Genomic DNA, 23,377 nt, shown 5'->3' on the forward strand with positions numbered 1-23,377 from the left:
CTGGTGTGTCCTATCGCTGATGACCCACCATGGATTAGACACTCTTGGTGGACCCACCTTAACTTGACAACGGTAGTAACGCGTCAGGTCCAACTGTTAGTGAATTTTTTGCCTGACCAGCTTCTGGGGCAGGTTTGGTCAAGCTAAGGGCCTTTCAGGACGGTTTTTCTTTAGTAGGGTTTTTCTTGTAACAGGGTTTGCAAAAGTGCATATGGGTTTTGCCTCAAATGAGCCAATTGGTGGGCCATTTTTTAAAGTGCGTCCAAACAGGCTGTAAATGGATAATGGGTTGGGCTCAAGTTACAAAATATGGCTCACTTAAACTAGTCAGCTTTGAGTTGAACCCGACCTGGCCATATAACTTATGGAACACTAAACACTAAACCTTAAGATCCAACGAACTCAAAACCCGAAACAAATTAATAAATGATAAGTTGGGCTTGATGAATTTTAAGTGGGTTAGGTTGGAATGCAAAGAAATGGATCGCAGGACACCCGTCGCAAGTCCAATTCTTAGCACATTTAGTAAATGCGTCAGGCTTGGGCTAACCCGAAGCGAACCTCTATTGATAACTAGAAAAGGCCTGTAATCTACATTATACATGCACAAGCCCATTCGCAAGTGATCCATGGTGGGACTTGCGGATGGTTCATGTCATCAATGGCGAACCTCGCGTCCAGTGTAATGCCTGAATTGTGAAATAGAGGCCATGTTTTAGCAGTCCAATGTCATGGTTCTAAGAGCGGATTAGATGTGGCATTCTCCGTGGGTTCCATCTCGATGTATGTATTCCATATTCATGTAGTCCATCCGTTTTGTTTTTTTTTTTTCCAGATTATTTTAGATCATGAGCCCAAAAATGAAACCGATTCAAGTCTCAGGTGGACCACAACATAGAAAAGAGTGGTGATTGACCATTAAAAACTCTTGGCGGGCTACAAGTTTTGGATCAAGATAATGTTTATTATTTTCCTTCATCCGGACAGTTCACTAGCTAAATCACCTCATGAAACCCTCAGGGCTAACTTTTTGACTTAATCCAAAAATTACGATGGGCTATATCAAAGTGAGAGCCATAACAAGGGCCCAAGGGTTTCCACTTTGCAATGGCCCACCAAATTTTTGTACCGATTAAAAATGTTAGCCTGTGGAGATTGCATTAGATGACTCATCTAGCGGACCGTCAAGATTTTATGCCTAATATTGACAGATTTCTTACCATACATGCACAAAATCAATACTTATACGAAATCTGTAATTAAATTATTTTTAGAACTCAATTAAATTAGTCTACTTACCTTATGTACATTTTTCCATACATAGCTCATTGTATATTTATTTATTTGTAACGCTCAATACGAAATATATAACAATTCAGTCAAATATTTCTCTCCCTCTTCCATCTTAACATGGTATCAGAGCCTAAAAAGATCAACTCATTCTGCCATGGCTGACAACAACACCCCACCCTTTCCCTCCTTTTATCTTCTTCACCCCTCAGATTCTCCTAGTTTAATTCTTATCAATAGCCTTCTCATAGGTGACAACTACCCCAAATGGCAAAAGGTCATGACAAGAGCTCTTAATGCCAAGAACAAACATGGTTTTGTCAATGGCACCCTCACACTCCCTGAACCGACCAAACCAGAATACACTTAGTGGAACCAAACGAAGGATATGGTCCTTACCTGGATCATCAACTCCATCAGTCATTCCATCGCCAATTCCCTCAAATATCATACAGATCCCCGCGATGTCTGGCTCGACCTCTCTTTCCGTTTCTGTCATGGAAACAATGTCCGCATCTATCACCCAAAACGAGCCCTCTCCTCCCTACAACAAACCACAAATTTTGCCCATGATTATTACAACCAAATCAAACAGATTTGAGATGAACTTGGCCATCTCCAAACCACAACTGACCTTAAAGACCTGCAAAAACAAGTTGATGACGAACGTGTTTTCCAATTTCTTCTCGGGCTCAATGATTCCTTTGCTCCTCTTCGCACCCAAATCCTGGCCATGGATCCACTTCCCTCCATAAGCAAAGTCTTCTCAATCTTGTTTCAAGAAGAACAACAGAGACTCCTCAACCTTCAACCATCATCTTCAGAAACGATGGCAATGGCTACTCGCACCACTGCTCGCCCACGACCCCCTCTGAAGTGCACAGCATGTGGCAAAGATGGCCACACTTGTGAACGTTGCTGGACCATCATCGGGTACCCTCCAGGCCGAGAGCCTCGCACCAACAAATCGCGGCCGTCCATCTTAGGGCAACCTCCGTCGACTGCGAATCTGGTCTCCCTTACTCCATCCACTTCAAGTCCAGTCCCTGGATTGTCACTGGAGCTGTATCAAAAGTTGCTCAGCCTCCTCGCACCATCACAACCTTCGAATGATCCATCTCTTACAAATTTCACTGGTAACCTCTTCTCCCCATCTGATTTCTCCTTCAATCGGCGCCTCCATTAGGTGGTGGACAGTGGTGCGAGCCACCACATCTGCCATTAACGCGATGCTTTTGCCGATTTGAAGCCCCTTGCCTCCCCTCACCACATTTGGCTTCCAACAGGACAAGATATCCCAACCGAAGGGCTGGGTTCTTGTATTCTCTCTCATTCTCTCAAATTAAAACACGTTTTCTATGTTCTACTTTTGTCCTTCAATTTACTCTCAGTTTTTTAAATTGCCCTTCATAATTCTTGTGTTATCTCTTTTTCCTCTAACACTTGTTTATTTCAGGACCCTCAATCGATGAAGCCGATTGGAGTGGGTGATCTATGCAACGGGTTTTACGTGTACCGCCCCGATCCTCCCGTCATTTTTGCTGCTCAATCTATTGCTAATAAGACCCTATGACATCAACGTCTAGGACATCCCTCCAGTTTTACTATTCCCAGTATTTTTAATTCTCCTTATACTCTTTCTGAATGATATTTTGGTGCTCGTTCTAAGTATACAAGATTACTTTTTTCCAATTATGCCAATAAAAGTGATTCTCATTTTAATCGTATCTTTTGTGATATTTGGGGTGGTTATTACACCGTATTTTTATGTGAAGCTCATTATTTTCTCACCACATGGGCATATCTTATGTGTTTTAAATTAGAGGCTTATACTCATTTAACACACTTCTTCGCTCTTGTCCACAATCAATTTAACACCACAGTCAAAATTATTAGAATTAATAATGGACAAGAATTTCTTTCCCATCAATTTCAAACATACCTATACAATCATGGCATCATTCATGAACGTACCTATGTCGAAACTCCTCAACAAAATGGCATTGTGGAGCGTAAACACCGGCACCTTCTAAATATTACCTACAGTCTTCGTTTTCAAGCACACTTACATCTATCTTTTTGGGGTGATTATGTCCTCACCGCAGCCTACCTCATCAACCGCACCCCTAGTCGCACTCTCCAAAATAAATCACCTTTTGAAATTCTGTTCAATAAACCTCCAAACTATGATCATCTTCGGGTATTCGGATGTCTTTGTTATGTACAAACTCTGAGCGCTCACCGTGATAAATTTTCTATCCGTGCCACTAAATGTGTCTTTCTTGGCTACCCAAACACACAAAGCCTACAAGCTCTACAATCTCAATACTCATTCCGTCTTCTACTCTTGAGATGTCACCTTTCACGAACAAACATTCCCTTTCCAAGATCTTCCTGACACTTATTCCCTTCCCTCTCCTATCATTCCTCTTCCCGTCACTGAACGTATTATGTCTCATTCTCCTGATCCCCCGACCTCTCCTAACTCTCTTGACTCCCCTAACTCTCCTGATTCCTCGACCCCCACGACCTTATCCAACACATCTTCACCAGCTCCTCACCCTCGCCGCACCATTACTCGACGTACCTACCTTCACGACTATATCTGTTCTACCTTACATGCGGAGCCCACGACATTTACACCTGCTTCAGGTACTGTTCACCCTTTGTCTGTCTTTCTTTCATATTTCCGTTTTTCCCCCTCACATATTACTTATTTGACTGCTCTTACCTCCTGTACTGACCCCCCATGCTATTTTGATGCTACTCGCCACTCTCACTGGCGTGAGGCAATGTCTGCTGAGCTTCGTGCTTTAGAGGATAATTCCACCTGGACTCTTGAGCCTCTTCCTCTTGGTAAGAAACCCATTAGGTGCAAATGGGTTTTTAAAACCAAACTCAAACCGATAGATCCATTAAGAGGTACAAAGCTCGGCTCGTTGCCAAAGGATACACTTAGATTAAAGGACTTGACTACCATGAGACTTTTGCTTCGGTCGCCAAAATGACTACGGTCCGCTGCTTACTGGCAGTTGCAGCTACCAAAAATTGGATTATTTATTAGCTTGACATCAACAATACCTTCTTGCACAACGATCTTGATGAAGAAGTCTACATGACACCACCACCTGGATATTGTCCTCAAGGCGAGAACCGTGTCTGTCGCCTCAGAAAATCCCACTATGACTTTAAACAAGCCTCCCGAAACTAGTTTTTTAAACTAACCTATGTGCTTCTTGATGTAGGTTTTCATCAGTCTCAGGCGGATCATTCTTTGTTCACTCTCATCACTTCCACTAGCATCACTCTTGTCCTTGTTTACGTTGATGACATCCTGATTGCTGGTAACGACATTTCTCAAATCGAGCTTTTTAAGAAAATTCTCTCCACTCACTTCAAGACAAAGGATTTTGGTTCCTTGAAGTACTTTCTTGGACTCGAAGTTGCTCACTCTCCCAAAGACATCTTTCTTAATCAGCGCAAATATGCTCTCAACATTCTCTCTGACAGTGGACAACTTGGTGCAAGGACTGCTCTTTTTCCCATGGAGCAACATTTGAAGCTTAATACTCAAGATGGTGACTTTCTGCCTGATCCTGGCCTTTACCGTCGCCTTGTTGGCTGTCTCATCCATCTGACCATCACCAGACCAGACATTGTTTATGCAGTCAACACACTCAGTCAATTCATGCATGCTCCTCGGGTCCCCCACATGACTGCAGCTACCAGAGTTCTCTGCTACATCAAAAGCTGCCCCGGCCAAGGCATCTTCTTTCCTTCATCCAACAGTACACATGTCGCAGCTTATACAGATTCTGATTGGGCCAGTTGTCCCACCACCCGCTGCTCCACCACCGGCTACTTTATTCAATTAGGCACCAGTCCGATCTCATGGCGCACCAAGAAGCAAAATACAGTTGTCGCTATTCTGCTGAAGCTGAATATTGAGCCATGGCTGTCACAACCTGTGAATTTACTTGGTTAAAACAATTTCTCACTGATCTTAGTGTCTCTCATCCCGAGTCATTCTCTCTACATTGTGACAATCAATCTGCACTATACATTGCACACAATCCTGTGTTTCATGAGCGTACCAAACACATTGAGATTGATTGTCATATTATTCGCAACAAAATTCGTTCGGGGCTCCTCAAAGCTGTTCACACTTCTTCCAGTGAGCAGGTTGCCGATATCTTCACCAAAGCTTTGGGACATGAACTTTTTCATCATTTTTCGCGCAAGTTGGGCATTACGGACCTACATGCACCAACTTGAGGGGGAGTATTGACAGATTTCTTACCATACATGCACAAAATTAAGACTTGCACAAAATCTTTAATTAGATTATTTTTAGAACTTAGTCGAATTAGTTCACTTGCCTTATGTATATTTTTCCATACATAGCTCATTGTACATCTATTTATTTGTAAAGCTCAATATGAAATATATAACAATTTAGTCAAATATTTCTCTCCCTCTTCCATCTTAACACCTAGATCATAGGTCACAAGTTCTCATGACGTTCCCATGAGAATTGCATATGGATAGAGCATTTTTTTTTTTTTTTTTTTGTATGTGTCGTGAGAGAGGTTTTCTTGCAGGAGCGGACCTCTTGTGAAAACCCTTAAGAACCCTTGTAGAAATTATTTCAGGTGAATCTAAGGCTATGTAAGTACTTTACCTATCTTGAATGAAAGATTGGGCAAAAACTCACATTGTTTTGCAACTCATATGATTCCAATGAAAATCAAGGGTGGGATTTTCCTCTCAAATTTCTGTACTCCATCCTAATTTTTAGATCAAGTTGACTTTTTAGCTATAGGGATTCATGAGGTGACTCATCTAGTGGATAACTCTCTATCTCTCGATGTGTGTTATAAAAGAAATGCTTACACAACTAGTTGGCATGGGGCCCACCATAGCGTCTGTTGGAGGGAGTAAGTGGGTGTTTCCCTTACCATGTGGGGCCCACCTTGATGAATGTGTTTCATATCCATGCCGTCCATATGTTTTTATAGCTCATTTAAGGATGTTATTTCAAAAATTAAGAATAACCAAATCTCTGGGGGACCACACCACTGGAAAAAGTGGTGCATGACAATTAAAAGCTTTTTGTAGGTCACAACAGTTTTGGATTAAGCTAATCTCCTTAATTTCCATTCATCCAGTTGTGGTTGACATTATCAACAGGTTAGATGACAAATAAACATTACATATCTGCTTACAATGGGCCTTGGAAAGTTTTTAATGGTGAGCGTTCAATCATCAATTTTCTTGTGAGAATTAGATATGCTTAATTTTTGGGACAGTGTCTTAAAATGGACTGTAAAAACGGATGGATGGAATGGATATGCAACATAGGATCGAGGTGGGCCCTACGGTAAGGATAACACCCGCTAAGTTGTTACCCAAGTATTACCTAATCCGCACCCTTTATTAGACTGTTACCCAAGTAACACCTAATCCACGCCCTCTATTAGACATCTCACTCGTCTCACAAGCTTGTCCCACCATGAAAATGAGATGCCAAAAAAATCAGGTCAGTCCGACTATTAGGTAAGGCTCGCCGTAAAAGAAACCAACATAAAATACCAAAATAAACTCCCTGTTCATATCAGGGGTGAGCATTTAATTGGCCGATCAACTTGATTTTGAGGGCATCATATTTTCATGGTGGGCCAACCTTTTTGGATAGGTGAGATATCACACAAACACCATGGTAGACCTTACACTCTAACTAGTTGGATGTACAACCATTGCTGGTAAGTATTTCTCTGAATATATTATATATGGGAGGATAGGCTGTGGGTGGGCAATGCTTGGCCAAAAATGGTTCGGACTCTTATAACTTTTCATATAAGTCCGTTCCATGGGCTTAAAGGATGTGTCCAAACCTAACATAAACAAATATAAAACTCAAATATCTCAACTCATGGTGCTTTATAAGCACTTCAAAAGAAATTGACTGAAATGTGAAACCCAATGTCAACCCGTCGCATTCCAAAATTCGATTGGCTGAACAATCTAACCTCCAATGTGTAGACACTTATTTGCAGTTGGGGGAGCGGACTTGACGAGGACAGGTCTCACCCAATGCAAGGAGGTCTTGATGTGAAGAGATTCGATTGGGCCGCTCACACATGATGGTGATTGATTATGTGCTCAACCGAACAACTTCCAAGCATGCTTTGCATTACTTTATCTATGAGAGCCACGTAGCTTAATAAAGTCTCACCACATTGGGCTTTACCATATTGGGTGAGTAAATTATTACCGTCTACTATCAATCGAGTAACTTTGAAACATGTTTTGTGTGACTCCACCTCTGGTGGCGGTATGGTATGCCTAATCAAATCCTGTTGGGTGGGCTTTACCATATTGGGTGAGTAAATTAATACCGTCTACTGATATGATTTATAGATAGAGTAAATTACTTTGCATGCGATGCATCTAAACCAAGATGGAGAATTTGGGCAGTTGATTTCGTATCATTCGTACCCTGCGTGCAGAATGTCTTAGTGCCTGCGTATCATCCACGTATCTTTACAGAGTATCAAAGTTTTCTTCCTTTTCTTAGCAACGTGAGACGTGGCTCGCTGAGTGAGAGCGCCTTCAGTTCAGTCGGCGCGGATTAGGTGTTACCTAGGTAGCACTTAGTGGGTGTTTCCTTACCGTGGGCCCCACCTTGACGATATGCTGTAATCTACTCTGTCCATTCGTTTTTTCAGCTCATTTTAGGACATGATCCCAAACATTAAGTACATCGGAATCACAATGGGACCACACCACAAAAAACAGTGTTGATTGAATTCTTATTATTAAAAACTTCCAAAAGCCAATTGTAAGTAGATTTGTAATATTTATTTATCATCTAATTCATTTATCTTGTTTACGAGAACATGATGAAGGGAAAATACAAATATTAGCTTGATCCAAAACTTTTAAAACTTAGTAAGAACTTTTAATGATCATTCACCACTTTTTTTAGTATTGTGGTCCACCTTAGAATTGGATACGCTTTAGTTCTGGTACGACATCATCAAATGAATTGAAAAAAAAGATGTATGACACGGAACAAATTCATCAAGGTGGGCCACACATGGTAAGGGTAACACCCACTAAGCCGTTATTGGGTAAAAGCTAAAATGCTCACCACTGCACGGTTGGGCATTCCCAGGGGGTCCAAAACAGTCTAAGCATTATCATGGGCCCACTTTGATGTATGTATTCTGTATCCATGGCGTCCATACATTTTTTTTCAACTATTTCAAGACACTTGACTAAAAACAAAGCAAATTCAATTCTGAGGTGGACCCTACCATAGTAAACACTCACAAAAGTTATGGAGTAAGCTGATATTCATTTATTTTCCTTCATCTAGGTTTGTATGACATTATCAATAGTTTAAAGGGCAAATAAACATAGACATGGTGGGCCTTAGAAAGTTTTTAATGATAGACATTCAGTCACCACAATTTCCTAGAGTACATTCCACCTTCTAATCTTAAGGAAGTGGATTTCCTGGTGTACCACACACCACCAACTTGGCTGGTGTGGATAACGAGGACGAGGCTCCTCTAGCTCCCAGTTGTACAACTGTTTCAGAAGGAGATCAAAGTTACGTGGCCTCACAATGATGTATTTATTATATCCACACTATTCATACATTTGGTGAGATAATTTTTATAGCATCGACTCAAAATTGAATCATATCCAAAGCACAAGTGGGCCACACTACAAATAGTATTGGGAACAATGATTCTCACCATTAAAAAATTCAGGCCATTATAACAAGTGGCAAGGTACTTAGATGAAATATATATATATATATATATTTTTTTTTTTTTGCTGCTCATAATGTCTTTGATGAAATACCTATAAAACCATTGCTATTACTTTATATACAATGAATTTTTAAAAGTACTATTTATATGTTTGTGAAAATGTTGTATAGTTGAACTCGACTCAATGTTGGCTCGAACTTCACTCAAACAGGCCAAAGTTGCTAACCGAACCGAGCCAAGCTGAACTGAGTTCGCCAATCAAGCTCAAGGACCGATCCAAGCCGAGTTCAAGTAGAGGCCGAGGAGTGGCCGAGTTGTGCCAGCTCGACTCGATTCAACTCATGTGCACCTCTAATCTCTGCTTCTTTTTGTAGCATGGTTCACTTAAACTTTGAATCTGGTTTATTTTTAATCTTAAACCTTATAATGATCTTGTCAAATAAGCAGACAAGCTGTATATAACGCATACCTCATGATGGAACCACATAACTTAGTGGTTCACTTAAACTTTGAATCTGGTTTATTTTTAATCTTAAACCTTATAATGATCTTGTCAAATAAGCAGACAAGCTGTATATAACGCATACCTCATGATGGAACCACATAACTTAGTGTCGTCAACACACCAACGAGGTCGGCAGCCAATTCGCTTTCATTAAAACGGATGGATGGACGGTGTAGATATAGAATAAATACTAAGGGCTGCACCGTCTCGGGTGAGGCGTGGGCCGTATCTAATCCTTACCCATTTCCAATCCAATGGGATAAGCATTCCTGAAAAATTGAGCACTGAACCCACGTTCAAGGACGGCGACAAAAACACCGTGAAAAACGTGCCCAACTATCAACTGATGAGGCCATATGTCGCCCACACGGCAACAGATTCCTCATCTGAGCCACTCATTAAGTGGGCCAATCGTAAAATCAGTGTTGCTCAATCCATCAGGTGGGCCACACCCATACACACAGAACAGCAGCCAGACATACGTTTCTCAGCCGTTGATTTTCTTAGAGGGAGCCAGTTTCACAAAAGCTCCCTGGGGTCCACCGTGATGTCTGTCACATATCCACTCCGTCCAATCGCTGTGCCAGCTCATCTAACGACGTTAGCTTAAAAAATAAGCACATTCAAAACCCAGGTGGGCCACATTAAGAAAACAGCAGGGATCGAACATCCACCATTAAAATCTTATAAGGGCCCACAGGACTTCTTAATCCGGCCGATATTTGTGTTTTCCATTCCTCAGTCTTGGATCTGCCTGATTTTGGGTCTCATGTCCTAATACGAACTAGTGAAACTGATGGACGGTGTGGATGTCGCACGGACATCAGGGTGATCCCCCACAGACCTTTGAACGCCCCTCACGAAACTAGTGGGCCAACCTGATTCCCAGTGCCCGCAATGATCACGGAGAAACGCACGAGCGGCTGAGATTCTCCACACGTGCTCTCCTGGTACAACGCCGTGTCGCATCGGCACACCCCACCGCACGTCCCCATCACACGAGGCGTGCCACAGCGAGGCATCTGATACCTCTATCAATTATTCCATGATAGAAACCTCGATGCTCTGGCAGAGCGTGATGGATGATACGCAGGACGTAGAAATTGCACACGTGGCAAACAAGAAGTCAAAATAAGCCATCCAAATTACGCCACCCAGCGTCAGTCTATCCCGAGCTAAAAAACTAAACCCATTTCATCATCTGACTTTTGGATTGATGGACATTTATCAGACGGTTAAAAATGCGAAATATCCAACGGTTCTCTTTTCACAAAAAAGATGTCCATGAATCAAAGGTCAGGATTGTTCAACTTTCGCATTGTGACTTCTCAAATAGCACAATCTAGCCAGTTTTATCTGGGTTAAAACATACCACTTATCGAATTACTGAGTGACTGCGTATCAAGTATCACACGCAGCCGGCGTATAAACAACTTCCCTTATTCCATCCACAACTTTTCTCAAGAAAACATCTAGATCGTCCAAACCCATCAAAGCACGCAGCATTCAACGGATCAGATTATATCTCAGGATAAAAGCGAAACCCTAGTAGGAAAGATCAAGTAAATAGCCTACGTATATAAGGACTCACTCGTTCTCTGTCCATCCTTCTTCTCTCATTGCAGATATTCTCTCATTTCTCTTTTCAGCTGAAATTGAGGAGGGTATAGTCAGATTGGAGAGGGGATTTTGAGATTTCAGAGGGAAAGGAGAAATGTCTGATGAAGAACATCACTTTGAATCGAAAGCTGACGCTGGAGCGTCGAAAACATACCCGCAGCAGGCAGGAACTATAAGGAAGAACGGGTATATAGTCATTAAGGCCAGGCCTTGCAAGGTATAAGATTTATATACGGAATAATCGGTGTATGTAGTCTTTGATTTATCTTTTTATTGAGTTCTGATTCGATCTTCTTCTTTTTCTTTTTTCTTTTTTCTTTTTTGTGTTTTTGTGGATCCAATTTAGTTCTGATTCGATATTTTTTGGGGTTTTTTTTGGATCCGATTGTGTAGTGGTTTTTATAGTTTTTTGTTAGGTTTTGATTGGATTTTTGTGGGGTTTGGGTGGTTTTTTATGGGTTTTCATTGGATTTTGTGGGGTTTTTCAGATGTGAAGATGTGATGATTTTCATGAGTTTGAATGGATTTTCTTACTGGATCTTGATTTTATTCCTTGGGTTTTGCTAATGTCCTGAAAACTTTTAGACGGCACAGGTCACCCATCGTTGATCTGAACTATTCAGTGATTCATACAGCTAGGTACAAGCTATGGTGTACGAATCACACAGATCGGATGATCCTAACCCTTTGAACGGGACCAATTTGTTATAACCGTCCATTGTTTATGAGCGATAAATTGCATGTTTAGAATCATCAAATCAAAGTGTTACTTTAGAATCGTAAGAACTACAAAGTGGGATCTATTCACTAGATGTTTGAAGATGATGATTGGACTGATTTTCTTTCTCCGGTCAATCTCGACTGTTCATTTTCTTGCCATCGATCAGAAGCTTAGGATTACCTGATGATTGACATGATCTTTGCACCATGGCCTTCTTCTAGGTGTATGAATGAATGAACGGTTCGGATGGACAATAGGCCACTCCGTCTGCCATTTAAAAGGTTTGGGTAGCAAAACCCTCATTCTTTTGGGTGTTGATTTTATTTTTTGGGGGGTTTTGGGTGTTGATTTATATGGGGTTCGATTGGGTTTTCTTGTGCTTTAGTTCATTTTCTTAATGGCTTTTGATTTTTGTGTTTTGGGTTTTGTTTGGAATTTTCTGGAATTTTGTCGTCCAATATCTCTGGATGTGTTGGTTCTATGTCTCTTTATTGGATTTTTGTAGTGGTCGTTTGGATGGTGGTAAATGGTTTAAGTGGTAAGTGATTTACTAGTATCTCATTTACAGAGGCTGTAAATGAGTCACAGCAGGTTGGTTTTTTCTTTAAGTTGTAGTAAATCATTTACAGTGTTTGGATAGCCTGCAAATCGTTTATATCCTATAATTGTGTATTGGCACCTGAAATAGTTTAGAGAAGTAATTCATTAAAAACATTCAAATGGCATATAAGAGTGGATTTTAAAAGTGGATCATTGGGTTAAGCCCATCTCACTAAAGCTCGGGGTTGATCCTCACATAAAACCAGGTAGTAGGTGAGCCATAGAAGCGGGCCCACAAATTCAAATGATATTTTATAAGTCTGGTAGCAAGATCTGCCTCAGAGAGAGAGAGAGAGAGAGAGAGAGAGAGAGAGAGAGAGAGGACCTAAATAAGCCTAAGCCTGGTGAGCCTAAGCCTAAGCCTGGTGAGCCACGGAAGTGGGCCCGAGAATTCAAATGCTCTTTTATAAGGTCAGCAGCAAGATCTGCTGCTGTTGGTGGAGAGAGAGAGAGAGTGAGACCTAAATAAACCCGGTGAGCCATGGAATTGGGCCCAGGGATTCAAATGTTCTTTTATAAGGCCAGTAGCAAGATCTTTTGCTGTTGGCGGAGAGAGGGAGAGCCGTTGGAATTCTTAGATACAATGGAGAGAGGGAGGTGCATATATGCTTTTATAGCCCAACCTTCAAAAAAAGAGCTGTTGGAGGCTTCTTGTTGGTAAATCATTTGCTAGCAAATGAAATTCCAGCTTTTTGCTAGCAAATGTAAAGGGGGAAAAAGTGGTAAATCATTTACTAGTAAATGATTTACAAGCATTTTAGGGCATCCAAATGTAAATCATTTACAACTTGCCTCATTTACCACCATCCAAATGACCCCTTATTGAGTTTTGATTGGAATTGATATTTCCTTTTGGGTTTTTATGTTATGTCCAGGACCTTTCTATGTGCTGGTTTTGATCATTCTACTGGTTTAGAATTATTATTTTTTTCTAAATGCTTGTCAGAGATGAAGATGCGCTGGATTTTCATGGCCTTTGTTCGATTTTTCATTGTGTATTTTTATTATTTTCCGTGTTTTCTATGCTTGTCGAAGATTCTAGGGTGTGATGATTTTTCATGGTTTAATTGGATTATTTATTTATTTATTTATTTTTTATTTTTATTTTTGAGTTTTTATGTGGAGAGCTGTTTATAATTTGCTCGCTTTCTTGTGTCTTTTGTGCATCTTGTAATTGATTTTGTTCGCAGTTTCTTGTTGGTTTTTGTTCTCATGGTTCATGCTTGAACTTTGCTTCTTGTTTTCTTTTTCTTTTTTCCCCTTTTTTCTTTAATCTTGGTACTTATTGATTTTTGTTTCATGTCTTTCATATCTCAGGACGATTGTATTCTATATTTATGTAGTTTCTTGTCTTGGGCATGTAGTCTCTTTGAATGATTTCGTTATCCAAGTTAGGATCATAGTAGTGGCTGAAATTCCCATTGTGCCCATTGTAGAAAATTGTATTGTATCTTTGGAGTCATAAAAATCAATATGTATCCAATGTTGTCAAATCACATATAATCGCACAAGCCATCAGCCTGGGCTGATTGTTTATGTCATCGCATAATTGCATCACCGATTGCTTAGGCTGATGGCTTTTTTATTTCCTTGAATTTTTTTATTTTAAAGAAGGGTAAAATTTTCTAAAAATTAACAAAAACTATGTCTAATCATTACAAGTGATTGGATCAGGTTTATTTGCTGATTTCATTGTAGTTTGACCATTAGACCATATATGTGTTGAATTATATTATATTATATATTACAAAACGAATTTAAACTATCAACTAGTTACACTAAGAAAGAATTAATTATTGAAAACTACAAACATAGAAATTGTATTTGATAACTTGATGAGTTGATGCATACAATACAGGTTACAACATACAACTTATTGCAATCTACAATAAATTTGACCACCATCGCATATTAGAGTATTCCATGTTTATGCGATTATGCCATCGCATAACCGTCACATACCTTGGTATGCCATGGCATACTTCCTGCATGGCATATGCGATTTGAGCCAATGTATGTGATCGTGCGATTGCACATGACAACACAGTATGTATCAAGGAAGTGAATTTCCTTGTGGATCCCTGGTGACCCGACGTGGTGGGATTTGATTGGGTCACATGCCATTATCAGAGATGGGGCCTGGTCGAGTAGTTACTCAACCGAACAACTTTTGTGTTTTGTGTGGGCCCCAATTCTGACAGTGACACGTGGTCCAATCAAATCCCGACATGTCGGGTGACTAGGGATATCTATGTCCATATATCAGGCAATATTTTACAGCATATGCTCATTTACAATGGTAGCCAATCATAAAACTTTTACCAAGATGATAAATTATTTCCATATTATTACAATATAAAAGATACCGGTCTTTCTAAAATTGCGATTTTGCATGTATGTTTTGGGCTTAGTCTTTCTTGGAATGAAAGACCCTTCTTTTACTTGTCCTGTTAATTGTTATTGGAATCATCCTTTGGCTTTGAAAATGGCTCACATCATGAAAGTTGTTGTATTGAGTTGGACTTTATTATTATTATTATTTGCAGTGTCTTCTATAAAGATATAAGTTTGTAATATGAATTTTATTTATTTATTTATTGGCAACTTGCTAGCATTTCATGTCATGCATTTCCAAGAACTTCATGGTTTACTATCATGATAGAACTAATGGATACATGAAGTACTAATTGAAGCAGCTTAAACCTGAATGGATTATAATTTTTACAGTTTCTAGACACTGACAAATCTCATTCTTGGCATTGAAATTTCTCAGGAGATATTCAGATTTTGATGTTTTTCTCATGATGTTATCTGGAAAGTATCACTGAAAAAATATTGAAACATGTAGTATTAATTAGAGGATAGATTTTAATAATTTAAAATATAGATAAATGTTAATTAATTTAAACTTTTGAATATTTATTTTGTTAAGGTCACGGTAATTTTTCTCTCTAAAAGTCATGCAAAATTAGAAAATGCCAAGATTTCAAGCTCTCACATTAGTACTTGTTTGATGAATTTTCCTTGAAAATCTCAGTGACGATATTTGTCACAATGTTTCTAGATGTGCTTTTCCCAATTTTTAGCATTTAAGGCTGTGACACTTTCGCAATCAATCTACTTCTGTACATAGGGAACTCTTTTCCTCGAAGTTAGTTGGTTAAATGTGCTTTAGATTAATTTGTCCAGTGCTGACCATATGGAGCAGAGCTTTGTAGGCTTCTTCTCTTGTTGCATCCTCCATTTTTTATGGCGATATGTGGTACCTGAAACCCAGCATAGATTGTGTTTAACCTGGCAGTGATCTTTCTATCGTGTCCTTCAGGGAAATCGGAAAGGCCATATTCACATAATGCAGCCTTACCTGTACCAATACCTTTTAAATGTTGGCCTAGAACCCATTGCAATAGCTATTTAGTTGTTTGGCATTCTCCATTAGTTCACAACACATCGAGGTTCTCTACCATTAAAAAAAGGTGAGGCCTCCTCGTTGCAATTTTGGAAAAGATTTCTAAATGAGACCTCAAAATTCAGGTGCAGATATTTGCTTCACCCTTGCTTTCATCTCCCCACTTGAAATTCGGCTCTACTTGGTATTATCAAGTCATGACTGAATCTTTTAGTTTCATCGCCGCAAGTTGTAATTTCAGCTCAGAAATAGTCTTCCAATGATCTCACCCTTTTCCCGAAGGTATTCATGTTGAGCATAACAAAAAAAACCCTTGATCTTCATTCACACATTTCTTCTGATCAAGAAGGCTTTGGTTGGAGTTCGGGCTTAAGTTAGGGTTTGGGGAGCATGGAAGGCACCGGATTAGGGTTAGGTTAGAATTAGGGTTTCGAATCAGGGGAGATTTGGGGAAATTAGAGGGGGAATTTGGGAACTATTGCTTGCCTAAATAGGGTTCTAGATTTTGGGATTGTTTGTAGGATTTGAGTATTGGGGAATTATGGTTTGGGGTTTGGGAGAGATTCAGATTAATGGGAATAGAGAAAAACCCATAACAAACAAGCTATCAAGAAAAGTACTTGCATCCATGCCAAGAATTAAAATTGTACAATCTATGGTTTTAACTGCTGATGATGATAAGTTTTCAGTAGGGATGTCACGAAATATTTTTTACGATAATGTTAGGTGAGTTTTATTTGGATTGTAGTTTTATTTAGCCAAGTTCTCTATGCATACCTCATTTATTTCACATAATTAATCTATAAAATTTGACCAATTTCATGTCTTTTGGACTTCCATTTGACACGTGAAATTCTTGTCGTCAAGTTGCGCCCTGCATCTTTATTGCCAAATTAGGTCCTCACAGAACCTTGTTGAACGCATGTTTTGATCTCACTTCAATTTCTTCCTCCAGTTTTCCACAATAGATTATTTGAAGTTCATTTCCCCTTCCATTTTGTCAATTCTCTATTACAAGCATCTCTCTCTCTCTCTCCAAAAAAAAAAAAAAAAAAAAGAACAAGAAGAAGATAGAAAAAAGAAAAAAAAAACCCTCTATTTACAAGCACATGATTGTTAGTAACAAATGTAATGTAGCAAGTGTGTGGATAAACAAGAAGAGATTACCCTCTTCTTCTTAAAAATAGCCTTGGAATCCACAAGGGGAGAGAATTCTCAAAAAATGAGAGAAGGAAATTGATATTATTGATGAAAGCTTGCTTACAATGTATCTAATATAGCTATATAAGAAAAAAAAAACCCTAATTTGACTTTAAATAGGATACTTTCCTAAGAGAGTAAACATTTAATAAAAATAGTAAACCACTTGTAAACTAACTAAAACTCTTTGGCATGACTTAGACAAGGACTTTAAGCTATTCTAGGACTTTTCGAAATTGAAGCAGGCCATTACCCACATAGGCCCGTAGCCTATCGTAGGGCTAAACAAGGTGTAGGGCCCAACATGTGCTGATTTTTGGACCATTTAGTTATATAGATTTGGGGGCCTAAAAGGATTGCAATTTACTATTTTTGGGAGATGGAGGCTAATTCAAAGATGTTATTTGAAGATGTGTTTGAAGTGATTGAAGATATGAAGGGGATGCGATTGAAGATATGGGCTTAGAGATATAATTAGGATTACATTCTATGTTTACTTTTATTATTAGTAGGTTTTTACCATCTTAGGTAGATTAAATTAGTTTGAAATAAATCTTCAAAAAAAAAAAAAAGTTTGAAATAAATTATGATTGGTGTGAAATCAATCTCTTAGCTGGGTGGATTTTCACTAAAGATTCATTTGGGGTCTATAAAAGAGGGGGTGGTGTAGGAGTTAGTCATTCCAATATTTTCTAAGTTGAGCTTTTCGAGTATTGTAAGAGAAGAAGTTTAATATCAATAAAATTCTCCCTCTCCTCTCTAGTATTCTTGTGAGTGTAATTCTTGTCACTTCTTTGCGATTTGATTTTGATTTCTCACTGATTCGATAACCGGGTTGCACCATGTTGGTATCATAGTATGTGATCGTTGGAGATTGCTGACACCACATCATCTCCTAATGAGTTTGAATGAGGTGACACAAGAAGAGTGTTAATTAATCCAATTGATCTACATACTCACAGAGCGAGTAGATCAACTCATGTATGCGCTCGGCAATCTCACTGATAAAGTAGGGGAGCTTCAACGTGGAGGGAATTCAAAGACCAAAGTTGGAGCACAAGGACATGTAGGGGAATGCCCCCCCAGTCCTAACCAACAACGACAGTCCGGGCTTATGAAGACACAAATGATCGAATTATTTGATTGTTGGAACGTGATAGAGAGCTCGAAATTGAAGTAGAAATTCCAGAAACGAGTAGGAGATTTATCAAAGGAAAAGTTGACATATGAAGTGATTGATGCATTAACATTGGATCGACACTTGAAATCATTAATGGATCAATTGATGGATCCACTATAGTGGCAGTCACATTGATAGACATGCCAATGCGTCAACCCTCGAATTGAAGCACCTTTGTAAAATATGCCAGTGACACAAAAAACGGAGCAAATGTTGCAGGGTTCACAGAGAAGTTTAAAGTTATAATAAACAAGTTGGCACCTACGAAAGCACAAGCGAAAGAGACATAATCTACAGTGGGCTCCAACAAGGGTTGTGCCGAGCCAACGCTTAAGGTTGCACCACTAGCTTCCACCAAAGAAGAAGATTCGTCACAGAGGTAGTATCAGTCCAAATGTTAAGATTGGTTTCTACCTTGAGGATGATTTGTTTCAAAGCCGGGGAGAATTGATGCAAGTTAGGGTCTATAAAAGATGGAGTGGTGTTGAAGTTAGTCATTCCAATATCAATAAAGTTCTCTCCCTCTACTCTAATATTCTTGTGAGTGTAACTCTTGTCACTTCTTTGCTATTCAGTGTCGATATCTCATTGATTCGATAACATGGTTGCATGACAAACCCTAAAATGCCTAAAAATAGCAAAATTGTAACCAGCTAAAAATAGTAAATTTTGAATTAAAACTCAAAATTAACCCCTGACATTATTTTGGTAAAAAGGATCAGGGGCTAGACCTTTGGGATTGTCCGGAATGTGGAGCTCATCAATATTTCCAACAACATTTATTCATGAAATGGATAACCAGTCACAAAAGTTATGGTTGTTAGAAACTATAGTGCACACTAGACCCTTGGATTGAACTTTCTAGCCTGATTTCCTTGACCCTAGCCATCCATGTGATTGTCTTTGACTTCGTTCTACGTCTGAATGTGGCTGGGAATCAACAATGGTTCTCAAGCTAATTTGTTTTCCAACCAAATTGCTAGGTGTTCATATATAAATTGCTTAACATTAAAGGAAAAAAAAATGCTCGATAGGAATATTTGGATCATTATTAAAAAAAATAAAATAAATTTACACACGCACACATACCACCACACACTCACGCCTTAGTGGAATTTCACCACCTATGGGTACTCGAACCCTTGACTAGGTGTTGAAACTCCAGAGAGTCTACCACCCGAGCAAGAGTAAGGACCCTATTTGGATCATCATTTCGTTCACTGTTGCTGCCATCTCCCATATTTCACATTAGTGCACCGCATTGAAAGTCGGACTTCTGTTTCCAACTTTAGACATTGTTTTCACTGAAGCAGTAAATGCTAGCACATTTTAGACAGGCTGGTTGTTTCCATATGACACTTCAAATTGAGTTACTGTCTAGTTTTGATTAGTTTCATTATCCTTCCATCCAGGTCCGTGTCTCGCTCCGAATCATGCTCTGGACTTGCACTCCTGCTCCTGTTTTCTATGGTTGCTTGACAACATTGTGAAATACACATGCTTCCCTGCTCTCCTACCTTAATCTCTTGTCACTTTTGTTCACACTTCATGCAACTATAGTTTCAATCCCCGATGGCTCTGGATACTCAGTTAAGGAAGTTTGCCAGCTTCTGTCTAAATAAGGATTAAAATAAGGTCCATGAGCAATTAGATCTAGATTTTTGCGCCCAATATCTGATTTTGTCCAAGTTCTAGATACATAAGCAGAATGCATGATGATAGCCTATTCTAGAATACTGGAAAATCCTTAATCTGTTGACTGGTGACCTAAAAGTTAGCAGTAAGAAAAATACAGCAATTGTCGACATTCAGCATAAAAAAAGGGATTAATGTGTTTGAATTTCTTCTTACTTGTGAGATTTTTGGGTGCTCCCTTCTTTACACAATGGGACCCCTTAAGATCAATGGCCTGGATTACTGAAATGTGGGGCCCATTTCTATAGAGTTGAGAGATATAAGAGAACAGTTTCAAGATCATTCAGTATAAAAAAAAAAAGACAAGGATTAATGCGTTTGAATTTCTTCTTATTTGCGAGATTTTTGGGTGCTCCCTCCGTTACACAATGGGACCCATTGAGATCAATGGGCTGGATTACTGAAACGTGGGGCCCACTTGTACAGAGTTGAGAGATATAAGAGAAGAGTTTCAAGATCATGTTACCTAAATCACCAACCTCCCTTCATTTTATGTTACAAATCATACGATCTTGATTGTGGGTCATGTGCTACCTAGATCACTATTTTTACTGACACAAGTTATGGTTCTATACTCGTAATGCTGATTAAATTGTAATAATAACATTGATTATTCATATATAAATTGCAATTTTAATTCGTATACAAGACTTAATTGTATATAATTTATGTATTGGACTGACCTGGATGCTCTTGCTACCCTAGCGTATCATGTATCGGAGCGACCTTTTGGATACATTTGCAATTTATACCTTTTTATTTTTTGGCAATTTGGAATGCAGTTTTGGATATATTGGTAAATATGATCATGCTGCCCTTATTAATAGATCAGGTTAATTTTCTTCATTTATTTGCTGTAATAATAACTCCAAGAATTCAATGTCCTATACTTGTGTTGATCTATTTTGCCTACATTTTTCTACTTATCTCCTTCTAAGAAAAACAATATTTATGTTTTTAACTTGTCTATATATATATATATTGAAAGTTGGTCTATGACATGCCATAACCCAATATTTTATGGGGCTTTGGACAACAGGTGGTTGAAGTTTCCACCTCTAAGACTGGCAAGCACGGTCACGCGAAGTGTCACTTTGTTGGGATTGATATATTCAATGGCAAGAAGCTTGAAGATATTGTTCCTTCCTCCCATAACTGTGATGTAAGCTCCTTATGATTTTTTTTCTTTTTTGGTGCCATATCACTATGAAATCAACTAATCAATTTTCACACTGTATTTTTTTCCTCTCTTTTCAGGTTCCCCATGTTAATCGTACTGATTACCAACTGATTGATATCTCTGAGGACGGCTTTGTAAGGCTTTTTTTTTTTTTTTTGATGATTGACCTTAATTGATTTTGGACATACTTTTGGAACTTGGTTCTTTGGAATTGCAACTAACCGATTTATGGTGTTGTGGTGGGTTTCTTGCAGGTGAGCCTTCTGACTGAAAATGGCAACACCAAGGATGATCTGAGGCTTCCCACAGATGACAGTCTGCTCAGCCAGGTTAGTGCGCAATCCTCTAGAGCACTTGTGTTGCATGAAGAGGGAATGTCATTCGAGGACATTAGTTCATATTGGTGCACTTACATTTTAGTGATCACTGATTTAGGCTTGTGATCTGGTGACACCTGTCTCACATTCCTAGCATCAAGCTGTTGGATGGTCATGGATAAAATTTATACCTTATGCTTCATATGCAACTGGATGAATCCACAAGTTTGGTGGCCAGGATTGTTTTGCGGAAATTTTTTTATTACTTACCCAGTGGCACCCACAAGATATATAGTCCAAGACTCTGAATCTCACACCATGCAAGTTCTGCCCTTATGCTTCACCTTATGCTTCATATGCAACTGGATGAATCCACAAGTTTGGTGGCCAGGATTGTTTTGTGGAAATTTTTTTATTAGTTACCCAGTGGCACCCACAAGATATATAGTCCAAGACTCTGAATTCCCGGAAGGCGGGGCAATCTCACACCATGCAAGTTCTGCCCTTACAAATATCTGTGCTCGTTCTGAAAATCTTCTTACTTAATATGTCCACACTGAATTATCCCACAATGCATACATTATTTTCTTTCATCAAGGCACCAACTCTCCAATGATATTTCCATTCAGTGGTTGTAATCATGGATTTAGTGCGATGTGGCTGGGGATTGAAATCAATATGACTCGCCTTGTATCAGTCCATTTAGGTTGGTTTCCTTTTGGTGACTCGCATCAGACTGATACCAATACAACTTGAATGATACTGAGCCTTATTGTATTTAAAACCATGGTTATTAATGCTCTTTGACAGCATTGCCTCTATATAAATTCTTGCCTTTTTATGGCTGGCCCCTGCCTAAGATGCAAAATGGACCAATTGATAATGGGGATCGTGGAATTGCACGTGGCCCCAATTTCAGCCTTGATGATCACAACCGTTCAAGCAGGGGCCTGAAAAAAAAAAAAAATCCATTTTTATCATTTTTAATCCTCAAGTCTTTTTGCATGTCCTTAGTTGTGGGCTAGAATCACCCAGCCATGGTTGTTCTTGAACTCTTTATCTAGTGGCACATCATGAAATCGTAGTAGGTGATGATCTTGAACTCGTGCTTTTTGCATAGCATAGCTGTCTTACCTGCTGCTTCTGCCTATCTTTGCTGTTGTAGATCAAAGATGGATTTGGTGAAGGGAAGGATCTGGTGGTGACAGTCATGTCTGCGATGGGAGAAGAGCAGATCTGTGCTCTGAAGGACATCGGCCCCAAGTAAATGGGCCCTCGTATGTGCAATACCATCAACAGCCTATAGCTATTATAATATGGTAAATCTTACTCTGATATAGCATAGGCGGGATTTGCGTTTGGACGTCCTCTCTTTGCATGGGTACTATATACGAAGAACTATTAAGACTATCTCCGTAGTTGCATGATTTCCAATATTTTTGGGTTTTTTTTTTAAATATATGGAAAAAAAGGACCTGTGATCTCTCCTCAATGCGTTGCATGCATGGGAGGGATTTTGGTGGGGACATAACACCGTGGATTGAGTCTCTCCTTGAATCTCTGACTGAAAGGGTTACATCATCTCTCTCCTCTCTCTATGTTATATATTCTTTCGAGGATTTTCTTACTATTAGATTCTATTGCATGTAGTCAATTTACAGTGTTGTATGTGTGATATTGATATGGGTTTTTTAGAAGCCCAGCCAGAAAGCAGAACAGGCATCCACCGAAATGGTCCGAGTTATAACCTCGAAACCCAGTTAGTAAAGGGATGATTGTTTTGTAAAATAAGAGCTGAGAATTCATCAAAGCTCTAACCTGCAGCTTCTTGAAAATCAAACTTGTAGAGCCTGTTTGGATGAACCCTCAGAAGAGT

The 23,377-nt window shown here is 39.2% G+C and overlaps 2 protein-coding genes across 2 annotated transcripts; both read left to right on the forward strand.

Moving 5' to 3' along the window:
• The first annotated feature begins 4,082 nt into the window (after window positions 1-4,082).
• LOC131217598 (uncharacterized mitochondrial protein AtMg00810-like) lies at window positions 4,083-5,275 on the forward strand. The gene is made up of 2 exons (XM_058212538.1): window positions 4,083-4,146; window positions 4,536-5,275. Exons 1-2 carry the CDS (start codon window positions 4,083-4,085, stop codon window positions 5,273-5,275), a joined length of 804 nt encoding a protein of 267 aa, XP_058068521.1.
• A 5,905-nt stretch (window positions 5,276-11,180) lies between these two features.
• LOC131216997 (eukaryotic translation initiation factor 5A-2-like) lies at window positions 11,181-23,155 on the forward strand. The gene is made up of 5 exons (XM_058211666.1): window positions 11,181-11,416; window positions 21,044-21,166; window positions 21,262-21,318; window positions 21,439-21,513; window positions 22,667-23,155. The coding sequence occupies exons 1-5, from the start codon at window positions 11,294-11,296 to the stop codon at window positions 22,766-22,768; spliced, it is 480 nt and encodes a 159-aa protein (XP_058067649.1). The 5' UTR covers window positions 11,181-11,293; the 3' UTR covers window positions 22,769-23,155.
• The last annotated feature ends 222 nt before the right edge of the window (window positions 23,156-23,377 follow it).

Source organism: Magnolia sinica, chromosome 10 (genome assembly GCF_029962835.1).
Source record: "Magnolia sinica isolate HGM2019 chromosome 10, MsV1, whole genome shotgun sequence".
Classification (NCBI taxonomy): domain Eukaryota; kingdom Viridiplantae; phylum Streptophyta; class Magnoliopsida; order Magnoliales; family Magnoliaceae; genus Magnolia; species Magnolia sinica.

Excerpts from the sequence above, each read along its gene's own strand:
- LOC131217598 (XM_058212538.1), top strand. The coding sequence starts at position 4,083 with ATGTCTGCTGAGCTTCGTGCTTTAGAGGATAATTCCACCTGGACTCTT. Across the intron at positions 4,147-4,535 it reads TCTTGAGCCTCTTCCTCTTG|GTTTTCATCAGTCTCAGGCG; the intron begins GTAAGAAACCCA and ends TTCTTGATGTAG.
- LOC131216997 (XM_058211666.1), top strand. The coding sequence starts at position 11,294 with ATGTCTGATGAAGAACATCACTTTGAATCGAAAGCTGACGCTGGAGCG. Across the intron at positions 11,417-21,043 it reads TTAAGGCCAGGCCTTGCAAG|GTGGTTGAAGTTTCCACCTC; the intron begins GTATAAGATTTA and ends TTTGGACAACAG. Across the intron at positions 21,514-22,666 it reads ATGACAGTCTGCTCAGCCAG|ATCAAAGATGGATTTGGTGA; the intron begins GTTAGTGCGCAA and ends TTGCTGTTGTAG.